At 39.4% G+C, this 13,491-nt stretch overlaps 2 protein-coding genes across 3 annotated transcripts; one reads left to right on the top strand and one right to left on the bottom strand.

The window, feature by feature from the left end:
- The first annotated feature begins 239 nt into the window (after positions 1–239).
- LOC105058618 (cation/calcium exchanger 4) lies at positions 240–2,780 on the top strand. Its single transcript, XM_010941596.4, has one exon. The coding sequence runs from the start codon at positions 542–544 to the stop codon at positions 2,486–2,488; it is 1,947 nt and encodes a 648-aa protein (XP_010939898.2). The 5' UTR covers positions 240–541; the 3' UTR covers positions 2,489–2,780.
- A 4,659-nt stretch (positions 2,781–7,439) lies between these two features.
- Positions 7,440–11,079, bottom strand: LOC140854033 (uncharacterized). 2 transcript variants are annotated; one of them, XM_073249331.1, is made up of 6 exons: positions 10,925–10,939; positions 8,958–9,055; positions 8,588–8,760; positions 8,339–8,437; positions 8,075–8,226; positions 7,440–7,999 (listed from the first exon to the last, which is right to left on the bottom strand). In XM_073249331.1, the coding sequence occupies exons 3-6, from the start codon at positions 8,756–8,758 to the stop codon at positions 7,618–7,620; spliced, it is 804 nt and encodes a 267-aa protein (XP_073105432.1). In that variant the 5' UTR covers positions 8,759–8,760; positions 8,958–9,055; positions 10,925–10,939; the 3' UTR covers positions 7,440–7,617. The 2 variants fall into 2 exon arrangements, with proteins under 2 accessions (XP_073105432.1, XP_073105430.1); XM_073249329.1 differs by lacking the exon at positions 8,958–9,055 and having other exon boundaries at positions 10,925–11,079.
- Positions 11,080–13,491: the final 2,412 nt, after the last annotated feature.

Below are 13,491 nucleotides of genomic sequence, written 5' to 3' on the forward strand. Positions count from 1 at the left end.
TGATCCCCTGATTGCACCTACAACTCATCTAAGAATTGATCATGGCAAAGAAAGAGACGTGCGTGTGTGCGTGCATGCGTTCTCGCTTAAATTTATTTTTTTGGGCTTCTCAAGATCACCCGAGATCGCGGCAACTTGGGCCGAGGCCCTATCTCTCAGGCCCAGACCACAGGACAATGGAAAATGTTCCGCGCACCGATACTACTACCATCTTATCTTTTGAGGCCTTACTTGCACGCGAAGCACGCGGGAGGAGAGGCGTACGGTACCGATCCGCTTGGTCCGTTTCGACTCAGCGAGAAGCTTCGCTGGTCGTCGCCAAGGTACGGTTCTCACGAAATCCCAATTCCATCCCAAAACCTCCTCTTTTACTGTCTGAAACCCTAAATTCCCATCGAATCCACTCTATTCCTCGAATTTCTACGTCTCCCACGTCGCACGATCCTCCAATTCGAACCCCTCAGTTTGTTTCGATTCTCATGTATCCAAAACCTAGATCTCCGAGTTAGGATTGTCAGGAGAATCGGCTGGAGCTATAGAAATGGACGTGATCATCAGGCGCTATGGTAGATTTCGTGCAGTCGTCAATGGTTTTTGTGTTCTGGTACTGCTCTTCTTCTTATACAACAGAGACGACGTTGTCGGGAACCCTTTCGTCCGCCAGAACTCCAATTTTTCCTCTCCTAGGGTTTCAAAATCCAATCTTTTTCCTCATCGACGCATCGCCGAGGTTCCTCTGTCCAATTCAACCAAGGGGGTTGTCCAAATTGATGGGATGAACGAGAATTCCGAATCCTTTGGGAATCCCACGGAGGTATGCACGGGACTAGCCCTGCACGAGGGTTTTGGCACCCAGTGTGATTTCTTGAAGGCCCATCAGCAGTGCCGTTCCGGTGGATTCATCGATTACCTCACTTTTTTCTACTGTGATTGCGAGAAATTTCGCGTTTTGGGCTTCGCCACGCTTGGCCTATGGCTGGCAGCTCTGTTTTATATGCTGGGAAACACTGCTGCTGATTACTTCTGTTGTAATTTAGAGAAGCTCTCCAGCTTACTGAAGCTTCCTGCGACTGTTGCTGGGGTCACCCTCCTCCCACTTGGGAATGGTGCTCCTGATGTCTTTGCTAGCATAGCTTCTTTTGTAGGGACCGGCACTGGGGATGTGGGTCTCAATAGTGTACTGGGTGGTGCAGTCTTTGTTACTTGCATTGTTGTTGGAGCTGTTTCGTTATGTGTTGCGGAGAAGAATGTTCAGATTGATCGGAAATGCTTCATCCGGGATATTAGCTTCTTCCTGTTGACATTGGTGTCTCTGTCCATTATCTTGATTGTTGGGAGGGTGCCTGTTTGGGGAGCATTCTTGTTTGTTTCAATTTATGTGGTTTATGCATTCGCTGTGGCAGCAAATGAGATGCTAAGGAAGCATGCTCGATTGTTGAAGTTTGATATCGTGACCCCGTTGCTTCCGATTAGAGGGGGCATCTTTTCTCATAGTGTTGAAGAGGATGAATCTATTTACAGCTCTCTTCTGGAAGAAGATACTAACAATGAGACGCCGCAGTTGCATACTTCATTACCTCAGTGGATGTGGGCATCACATGTGGCTATTTATTCGAATCAGGGCAGCAGGGCTAATTCATTTGAGAATGGTAGGCCTTTATGGGGTTGGAGTGATGAAGGAGAGGTGACAACCTCATTTTTCTCTTGTTCTAACTTACTTTTTTGGATGGAGATGCCTTTGTCTATTCCAAGAAGGTTAACAATTCCAATTGTCGAGGAAGAAAGGTGGTCAAAAGGATATGCAGTTGCCAGTGCTTTTTTAGCACCTCTTCTGTTGACATTTCTCTGGAACGGTAGTGAAAGTGAGGGCTCCAAAGTCAGTATTGCTGCTTATGTTGTAGGTGGTATCATTGGTGTTGTGCTTGCTGTTCTTGCCTTCCTATACACGAACACTGATTGCCCACCAAGAAGGTTCCTGTTTCCATGGGTAGTAGGAGGTTTTATAATGAGTATAGTGTGGTTCTATATTGTTGCTAATGAGCTAATTGTGCTTTTAGTGGCCTTGGGTGTAATCTTGGGCATCAATCCATCTATTCTTGGATTGACAGTATTGGCATGGGGTAATTCAATGGGTGACTTGATGTCAAATGTTGCTTTGGCTATGAATGGAGGAAATGGAGTGCAGATTGCCATGTCGGGGTGCTATGCTGGGCCCATGTTCAACACACTTGCTGGTCTGGGGATGTCGATGTTGCTTAAAGCATGGTCGACAGCTCCTGCTTCTTATGAGCTCCCACATGATAGGTCCGTGGTTTATACGATAGGTTTTCTTATGTCAGGACTCATCTGGGCTCTTGTTATTTTACCACGGAGTGACATGCGTCCGAACAAGATGCTGGGTTTTGGCCTCATATCTCTTTATCTGATATTTCTTTCTGCTAGGGTGATCTATGCAATGGGAGTCTTATCATTGGCTGGTTCGCATTGATCCTCTATAGTGCTATCAGGGAATTGAGCATGAATCCCTTTAGGGAACACTCAGGATGCACTTGTCAATGTGAACAGGAAAGGCATGATTTGATGGAGCTTTGTATTGTTGATCATGTTAGATCATGTTGTGTTGAGACCATGAATCAAAAACTGGTAGTAGCTACCAAGCCACATATACATAACAAAATTGAGAGAAGTCGTATAGGTTTATTTGAATCACATCTTATTTCAGTTTTTCTCCGATCTACACATTGGTCATGGCCTACTTAATGGGTGTTCTATTTGCTGCACTTGTTGTGGGCTGGTGAGTCTGTTCTGCTGTTTGTTTGTAGATAAACAACTCTTTCTCAGCACTGAGCAATGAGGCCTGGTATGCCTTTTTATCCTATATTGTTCTCATGCAAGATTGTAGTTTTCTTGGATATCTTTAATTTAGTGAATTTTGTTTAGTTAGATCTCCCATCTTGATTATTGTATCGATGACCTCCTAATGATTAAGTCAATATTTTGCCTGTCAAATTGGACCATTTTTCAGCAAAAAAATCAACATAGCTTCTCTTTGGTTTGTTACCTTGCTAACAAATTGAGCTTTCTAGCTGGCTAAAGCAAATATTGTTTCAGGAACTTCATGTCTAAATGAAACATTGACTGGTCATGCATAATGAAGCACAATGTATCATTTTTTTTATTCTTTAAGAAAGTTATATTGTTTGTGAGTTTCATCTTATTAATAGGAAAGGCTTTCAAACTGGAATGTAGAAGTAGCATGTATTTTTAACTGTTGGTGTTACTTTGTGGATAATTTTAATACTTATACATGGAAAATAAAAAACTTCTACCTTGTTCACTCTTTTTGTAATACCACTCACTGGAGGCAATCAACTTCAACTTTTTGAAGGCAAGACATGTAACTTAATTGTACAGACATGTTACTTGTACTCTATCTAAATTCTGTTTTCAATATAGTGTTGAAAATCTTCAATTGAGAGCTAAGATGTTCTCTTATAGGTTGGCGAAAAAAGGAGAAGATTTGTTGGGATTTTATACTCAAAGGTTCTAAATCTTTTTGGGGGGTAAATCTTGATGAAGATTCATTAGCTAGAAGGCATGGATGGACCTGATGAGCTGGGACCATTAGGTTATCTTCATAGTCCTCTTCATGCAAAGAGCATTGGAATGGAAAGGTATCATCGGTACCACATCATTCTGACATGATGTTGAGAGCTGGGACTCCTGCAAGATTCTCTTGAACAGGGATGTCCCAACCATCTTGGTTTATCTCGACATTCCTGATTGCATCAAGACACTCAGGATACACAGGGCTGGGCTGAGATACCATTTTTTCCCTTTCTAATCCTTTCTATTGTTATCTGTTTTAGTATGTCCCTACCATACCATTCCCTTTCTGGTACCATATCATCCTAGAAGCAAATCAGGATGGTGCCTAGTACCCAGATTTAAACCCTTGGCAGCATATAGAATGTTTTCACACATTTTTATATTTTTGTCTCCAAAATAATTGTATTGAAAGTTTTGCATAGGCAAAAGTAAGGCCCCGCAAAAGAGTGGGGAAGTGGTAGCAAAACACATTAACAATTGTGATTTTTAGTGCATGCAAAGCCAAGACAGATAAATGTACAAAGGAAAGATGACCGGAGGAGAAGTTTTGTCTGCTTCATATGATGATCTCCTTGATGGAAATTAGATGCGAATCTGATGTAGATGGCTTCCTAAACTGCAACTTCAAGAATCTTGAGTAGATAGGTGGAAAATGTCAAGCAATTTGGCGATAATTTCTCTTGGTGACGAAATTTATTATTGAGCAAAGTGAGTCCAAAGAGACCACTGGTAAAATGAGCGAGTCTATTTTAATAATCAATTGGAATATTAGCTTGCTTTAATGAGGTCAAAAGAGTTATTAGGTAATGCGTATTATACCTTCAAGGAGCTGCAACGATGGGATCATACTAGAGGTTGGTTGATTTTATTAAATGGCTCCTTCAGAAAAATTTGGTGAACTAGCTCTTTAATCAGGTCTTGAAGGTGAGGAAATTGAATGATGATCGGACAAATCAGTATGATGGCACCATCTTCTATAAGCCTATCATGGTATACATAACTATACCAGCTTTCATGATGTTGATCTTATACATTTCTGTATCCTATGTTCTATGAGGGTACTCTTGCTTAGGCCTAATGGAAAGACGAGAGAGATGAATAGAATCTAAACATTGTTTTGTTAACTTGGAGAAAATGAAGGCTAGAATATTACAATAGGTAGTTAGGTGGGTGTTGAGATGACAAAGGATGTGGTATTGTAGAGAGCTAGTCTTGGCCTTTGAAACTCTTGTTAATTTACTCTTATTATATGTCATCGGCAAAATGGTATAATGTTAGTTTATGAGATGAGAATAGATTTTAGTGCTGAATTGAAATTATGAAGGAAAGCTAGAGGGTTATCATCATTAACACCTTTTCCCATTAATGTAGTGTTGGCTACAAAGCATGACACTAACCCAATAAGGATTCATGGAAGGAACCAATGAGTTTTTACATCTAGAAATTAACCTGACATCAACTCCTTGGATAATTGGTGTTGAAATCCTATCCAAGGCAATAGCAGGAAGGAGAGGGGTTTGCCATGGACTTAGGAGGCTAGGTGGGAGGCAGGAAACCTAGCTTGTGTGCAAAATCATTGAAATGCATGTAACTGTGGGATGAGAAACGAGAATGATGATTTAATCATACATATATTAGAGTTACTTTTTGATGCAGTTGCAATCAAAGAGTGCATGGTTGGGTCAGAAAGGAGGATAAGTTGGAATTGAAGCACCAATTTTTAGTTTTACTTGCTGTCCTTGGGGGTTTTAAAGAATTCGTTGATATAATTTGTCAATACTTTTTTTTTAAGAGTTTTTTTAGTGGTTAATAATTAATGGTGCCGAATAAAGATCTCTCTCTCTCTCTCTCTCTCTCTCTCTCTCTCATGCAAGTGTGCATGCTCTTACGTTGAGCATATGTAAGCGCTGAGTATTGATGGACCCTTGGTTTCTTTTGTACCAAAATCCGAAAAGAAAGGGCTGATCCACTTAAGAGATGGGCGTTTTATTTGGAAAGCTAATATGACCAGTTCCCCTAGGACTTGAGAGAGGTTTTTGAGAAGTTAAACTTTGACATTTCATAAGCATTCAGTCATGAAAAAGGCATCCTCTGTCATTCATTTTCCAGGTCTTGCTATATAGTTGTATTTGCTCCCTTGTTTAGGAAGACAAGTTCAGATCATACTCAAAAAATTCCCTTGTTTCATACCTTAATATACTGCTAAACCCTACAGGTTAGGAAACCCGAATTACATCTTCCTACAACTGTCTTTTCATTGAGAGCAAGCCTTTCACTCATCCTATTTAACTCTATTCGGATGATTGTTTGAGACCAAATGATTCGCACTTGCATCATGTTTGATGGAAGGCTATTCCAGTATTGCAGCTAGCATTGACATCACTCACCTTGGATGCCCTTCTCTTAACCAAGAAAAATAAAGGTTTACCAATGGCCGCGATGGTCGTGGCATTCTTCAAATGCAGATTGCCAGTTCAAATGTAGTTCCTAACATATGGATAATATATCAGACAGATATTAAAAAAATTCTTGAAGTATTGTCTTTTTATTTTGGTCAAATAATTTTTCAAATTATTCTTCAAAAGTGAATCAATTCACAACTATTCAATTATTCTTGAATCATATACGGATTTTATGATCTATTCATAATTATTCACTAAAGGATTTATATATTACAAGTTAATGATATCATATATTTTTGTCAGTGCTGATGTTTTTTTGCTGTTGTTTTTTATTGTTGCTTCTTCAATACTTATTTCTAATTAAAAATTATAAATATTTTAGAAAGATCTTTTCAAAAATTTTATCTTTTTTCTGATTTTTATTTAATCGTTACCTTCTTGTTTTACTACTTTCATGGATGATAAAGTAGTGTCTCACTTGTTACCACCTCCCCGCTTCTGCCACTACGCCTATTGAGCTGATGCGTTTCTATTACTCCTGCTAACATTACACAGCGAGCCAGACAGTCAAATGCATCCTCCAATTTTTACCCAAAAAATAAAAAAGAAAAAATGCATCCTCCAACCACGAGCACATATTTGATCAACGTCCTTAAATGGCCTACTAAATGTTCTATGGTGTTTAGGCTTAGACCTATTTCATTGGACCGTTAGATACCTTAAAATAAGCCGTAAAGACTCATAGCCACAGGTCACCCGGATCTTGATGAGTTTTCTTCTTTTAAAAATTTTATTAAAACATAAAAAATTTAAGAAAATGATCTGCCGATGCAAAGCTCAGAGGCTCCAGCAAAATCACACCTCCCGTAACATTAAATTTTCGAGCACTTCAGCAAATTTGAGACCAAAGGACCAATTGGAGATGCACGTCAAACAAGAATAAAATTGTAGAGAAGCTATAATCTCTCGCAAACACCATGAGTTCTTTGTAACTGGAACTAGATTACCTCAGACCACAGTGCCACCAGAATCCAATTCAATCATGATACAGATTCTATATATTTTTCCTTTTTTGGAGAAAAAAGGATTTGAAAGAATCCAATCTCTGAATTCAGAATCTAGTACGTTTTTCATTTATGCCAACACTCTACAGCAGTAACCAGAAAGGGCAACTTCAAAATGCTAGACCTATAACATGCATGCTGGATTAGTATTTATCTTCCATCATTTTTAACTGCCACTTTATTACACACTTTGCTGGGAGATACTAGCCTCATACAGACAATTGTCCATTTAATCAAACCAGCATTCATTTACACATAATGCAACACCCAGAACATAACAAAGGATTTTCCCAAATTTGAAAATGCTATTAAGGCAATGGACAAACTACAAAACAAGTCACATATTAGAGAATACAACACAGCATAATCCAAAGGTCAGAAGACAAGCTATTCATAGCCTGATCTTTCATTAGCAACATCTACTTGGCACTGTACACTATGATTACCCACATAATCTAGCAGGACATGCACGCCCGAGAGAGAGAAAAAGAGAGGGAATTATTATTACAGATCATCTGAACGAAGAGGTCAGTACAAACATGTCACATTCCAAAATTCCCAAGCCAGAAGAACAACGGGAACTGAGCAATCGCCATGAAAAGAAGTAGATAGTGTTGCCTGCTCGAGTGCTTCTCATAGCTCCTAATCTCTGTGAAGATAACCCTCTTCATGGTCTTCACCAAAAATACCCCCATGCACATGCTCACCCATGGCATCAGAAAATAATACGAGTAACTCCAAAATATCCTTGCCAGGATAGCCAAGGACAATCCTGTGAAAGCATACCCACCATACGCCACAATATCAAGAAGCGGCGCCTCCCCACCACCTAATGAATATAACAAACCTTTCAGGAGGGCAACCTGCATAAACCACCCAGCCAATCCCCTCGTGAACTGTAAACTCAAAGCTTCTGGACTGAACCTGCAAGAGATTCAACTACGATCAGTAACTGTTGTTGGTTAAAGATGCAGGGCAATGCCAGAATACACGACTTACTTTCCCATAAGACCAAACGAGAAGCCCGCAAGAATAATATAGGTACCAAAGGCCATGAAAGGGATGTATAGATCTGGGGCATTGATATCATAAATTGGAGGTTTATATGAAAGCCTACCTCCAACTGGCTCAGTTATCCTGGTCCAGTGACCCTGGATGAAACAAAATATAGCAAAAACAGAAATTACTTCTGCATGCTTGTTAAGAAGCACGAGAAGCAATTGATTAGGGAGGTGAAGATAATAAAGAAAGTAGTAGGTTTACCCTGTGCAGGAATGGAAATAGGACCACTTTCAACTTATTCCTCACATACTGGTCATTCACTTGAAAATAATACTGAGGATTGGAGAAATATTTGCTAATCTGTTACATTTGAGGCCAACAGTTAGAAAATATAATGGCATGTTGTATCGTTTACAATGCCTACCAATAATTTCGAATGCAAAAGAGAGGCTATCAACTTATTTACAATGCACTGTACTAATGTGCATTCTCCGTTTACATATTCCATACATTGCTTTGCATAAATTCAGAGCTTGAGCCCAAGAATTTTTCTCCATATGCCCCCAGGCCACCTCGGATAAGTCCAGACCCAGCTCCATAGAACGCATTGCCAAATGGGTTTGGTTGAGGATTTACTGGAGGCCTCTGCATCCCAGCCTGATTGCCCAGATTATCATACATGGCTGCAGATGACAGCAGAAGTAGTTGTCCAGCAGATTTAAACAAAATTATGACCAAACAACACATCATACACAAAAAAGGACATAAATACAGAAATTTCTAGTGTTAATCAAGATTTTTTTTTTATTAACAAATATTGTACAACCATACTACATAATAAGCAGATTAAAATTACAGTTGAAAAAAATTTCCAAGATACCTAGCGGTCAATCAAGGCCAGCCCAATTTGGGCCTAACTCAACTTTGACTGGGGCCCATACTTCAGTCCCAAAACACGACCTCCTCAGATCAGGTTGGCTGTAGTTTTAAAAATAGCTCAATTCTATCCAACTAACAAGACCAAAGGAGTTAAGAATTTTAAGGCTGGCTCATTAAAAATAAGGTGGGCCTGCACCAAACCAAGCACGTCATAATTGGATTGTCTCCAAGTCAATATCCAGACATGAAACCATTTTGGAGCCCTTTTAAGGCATGCAGGGTTTGAATCACCTTGAACCTATCCATGTTATCCTCCATTTCTTCGTTGAAAGAGGTTGAATGAAACAAGGAAAGAAGGAGAATAACTGCATTATTTACTAGGAAAAGGATGTGGGAACAAGGGCATAATCTTCAGATTCTTGATAGATGGTTTGTTATTGGATAATAAGAAAAAAGTTTAATGGGCTAGGTCAATTATAACACCATGCTTTATTCAAGATTGCATATAATACTCAAAAATAAAAAGCAGTGCTAAATTTGTGAAAAACACCACAAAGAGATTCACATGAAACAGGGTCTAGGCTGCTGAAATTTCTAGTTTTCCTAACTAGGCACTAATTCTGTTCTGCATGATTTTTCTGAGTAGTCCACTAATTTAGAGTTTTCTTAAGAGCAAAGATAAAGGGACAGGAACAAGGAAGCAGACAAGCAATACTTTCAATAACTCACATTTGTGAAATAATATTCAGCGAAACTAAGGCCCCCCCAACTTCAAAGCCCTTAGAGAGATTGAGACCAAAGCCAAGAAGGGAAGGCCCAATTCTCTACAAACAGCAATCATCAGGATGGCTGGCACCTCATCTTATTACATTATCTCCTGTCCAAGCATTGATCTTGTGGTTAGATTTATCACTATCCCTTGCCCACCAAGCACAACAGTTTCTCCAGGCTTTCCTCTAGAAGAGCTAGGGGCAAACAAGGATATTCTAGCCCTAATTATTTCCTGCTTTAGTCATGCACAGTTTAATGTCTTTCAAAAACAAGTTTTTACGATCCATATAAATTCCTTAGGCCCTGCTTAAGACTGTGATGGTCAAACCAACTGATCTAGCCAAGCCATACAAAACAATAAACTGAGCCTATAAAAAGTTGAATGAAACTGAGACACCAAGTTTTGAAAGTTAAAGCAAATCAACACCTCCGTTATGCATGTCAATGGGCAAGTGCACCATAAAGTTTTCCCATTACAGAAGTCTAGACACTTCCTATCTCTAGAAACACCGTGATGGGAGATCTAAACCAGCCCCTTCTCCACTCCAAAGGTGATCAAATAATGGCATCCCCTCATCCACCTATGGTCTGAAATCTCGTTTATGCTTGTGAAACCTGGTCACCCATGCCATCAGTTCAGAGAGATTTTAAGTGCTGAAAAGCCGATTTGCCATGATGTCACGCCACTAATTCAATCAGCGCATAATTAACCATTGCCTCTCTATAATTCTAAGGAGGAAGCCTGTTTTCTTATGGATTGCAGAAGCCGACAGATAATGTTTAATAAATTGGCCAGAATATCAGAAAAATGAAAAATAACAACAACAATAACAAGCCGATATCTAGAACTGAATGAGATAGAGATGTGCAAAAGTATAGAATGTTTGGTCATTGATGTTAACCTAGTCAGTAAAGTGCCGAACTTTTTATGAACAAAAATCATCTATCCAGATACTTTTATCCAAAGATTTGAGTTTTCGATGGAAAAAATGCTACTTTTGATAGTCGGCAATCCAGACAATAACGGATTGCGCTCAAAACTTGTAGCTCAATAGATCAATCCACAAAAAGCCAACGGCAATTAAGAAGGTCATAACTTGAGAAGATAAAATCAAAGCGTTTGAACAAGGTTTAGATTAGATTGATTTAACCGCGAGAGAGATATAGAGAGGAAGAAATTGGAGATGGAAGGCGTACCTCCAGAGCTTGGGCAAGGCAAGATGGGCGATTCGAGGCGGACGAAGGAGGCAAAGACGAAACCCTAGACGGCGTAGCGACGGAGTGGGCGTCCGTATAAGGATTTCTTTAAGTCATGAAGACTGGACGGGTTGACCCGTTCGACCCGTGACTTGGATGCTGGTTATGAGTTGGCTCGGTGGCCAAATCGCTCAAATCGTCACGGTCGAACTGGCCGAAACCTTTCCGGAAGAACCACCCCAACCAAGCATGGGGACAAAATAAAATAATTTTCCTAAAAGATGTTTTACTATTCTATTTTTTTAATTAAAAATTGATATCAGTCATAATAAAACATTAGCATCAAATTTTCAATTCCTCTTAGGATGTAACTCAAGCTCATTAGGTTAAGTACCTCATCTTGATCTGTACTACTCTAACCTAATGCAATCCAATTCTATCATAAGCCACATTTATATCAATATAGGAACTATGCTACATTAAAAGCCAAATAGATTTTTTTTTTTTACTTTTTATAGGATTCAAGCCGGCTTACTCCAAAAACATTTTGGATCTTATCCAACCCATAAATTCGGTAGGATTTTGAATCCAATCATCTAAACAAATTCTAATTGACTTAGATTTGGGTGAATAAGAATCCCACAAAATACCACTATTTTATTGGGCAAGTTTCTTCATTTCTTCAAGAAAATTATGAATGACCTAAGTTTAAAATATAATTAATCAATTTGTTTACCCCAAAAAAAAAAAAAGTGTGGTACCCTGGGATTGAAGGAAGGAAGTAAACCCGACCTTTAGCGGGATATAAATTTTTTTGAAGTATAAATCAAAGCTCTGCCCACTTATAATAGGGGTGAATCCCCCTCGCTCTTTCAAATCACAAAGAGAATTTAATATGAAAAATCAATGATCTAAATATAAGGAAAGAAATTCAGTAGAGAAGTTATAAAGCATTATGCATGTTTGATTGTTTGTATGCATTCCGTGCGACTAATTTACAACCCTTAATATGTGACTAAGTTTGTAAAGAATTAGTGGTTAAAGATCCAACCATTCATGCTCCTCTGGTTTAAATAAGTCCAATTGTTCTTCGGTTTACCAGCAAAAACCCAGGTTATAAGGATTCAACTCTCAACCCTCGTTCTTCAACCCGACATTGGTCTGACCCAGGAGAACCCTGCCGCTTTCTATTTCTGTCCCTTGGTTTTTGGTAGAATTTTCTATCCGTGACAATTCAAATAATCAATTCTCCTCCCAGTCTCCCTACGAGGCAGCGCAGAGCAGACCAGAAAGCTCGGGAAAGAAGCATCACCTTTACTCTCTCTCCCTTTCTTCCCCAAAAAGAGCCAAAGGGACTCTCGAGGACCATTTGCTTCCACATTCAAACTTTCCCACCCAGCCACCCTTCCCCAGTTCCTCCCCTCCACACTTGCCTCTTATCTCATCCACAAGTTGGTGGACTGCATGTCAAGCATAAAAGCCAATTTAAGTGAATTGTCTGTTATTATTGTTGCTGTTTTCATTGTCCAAGAGATTAATTTTTTCTGTTCTATACTAATCTTTAGGGACGTCGATTGCATATTTTTTGGGAGAAAGAAGGGACTGACTTCACTATAATAACTAGATCCAAATGCTTGGACTTCTAGTTACTAGGTAGAGGGCTGGCTATGATTCTGGATTGGGAGGAAAGAAAGAAAATATGGATTTTAATTTTTTTCCTGAGGAAGCTTAGTTATAAAGTGAGGTTTGAGTATGGCAGCTAATTTATTTGTGCTTTGTGAAAAAAAACTATATATGTAATGGCTGTCTGGAGTAAGTTTATTCACAGATTCTGAAACACAGAATTTTTCTGCATGAAAAAAGTTGGCCTGCAGATTATGGACACTGCTTGAGACTGGACATCATTCATCCAAATTGATGGATTCCAGCCGGTGCAGAGTACTGACTCCATCAATCAGAGTCATTTTTGGTGCTCCAAAATTCTTGGAGTTGTCTGAGCATGGCTTTCTCCTATTCCTCCAACTCTCTTTATACCCTTGGTCCTTTAGACCCACCAGAAGATATCACATGGAGAGACTGCCAAGATCACATAAAGGTCCAAACAAGTTCATGTGTCCACACTGACATACCTCCATTACTTTTGCAACCTGCTAACTACCATATCACTGCAAGCTTGAAATGGGGGAAATTATAGGCTGCCTTCAGGATATTGAGACATGCAAATGGGGAAAAAGAAAATGCAACGAAATCCATTTCTGATCTCTATCGACAAAATCAGGACAAAATAGCACACCATTTCATCGGTTTTCTAATGCAAGGAATATGGGTTGCATACTTTCGGTGCCCCAATTTTGTTATAACCAACTCCTGCGTTATAATAGTCCATTACTATGTTTCCAAATCAAGATTGCAGTGGCATAGTGTTATTTGTTTCTCATGGGCACAAGAAAACGTCCTTTGGAATGGTATTGACGAGGCCCAAAACCTGAGGCCAGCTATCTGATGATTGTGAGATGAGACTGGATGCTAAACTTTGGCTAAGTGAGATAAGGTCTGGAACAGAGAGA

Source organism: Elaeis guineensis, chromosome 15 (genome assembly GCF_000442705.2).
Source record: "Elaeis guineensis isolate ETL-2024a chromosome 15, EG11, whole genome shotgun sequence".
NCBI classification, from domain to species: domain Eukaryota; kingdom Viridiplantae; phylum Streptophyta; class Magnoliopsida; order Arecales; family Arecaceae; genus Elaeis; species Elaeis guineensis.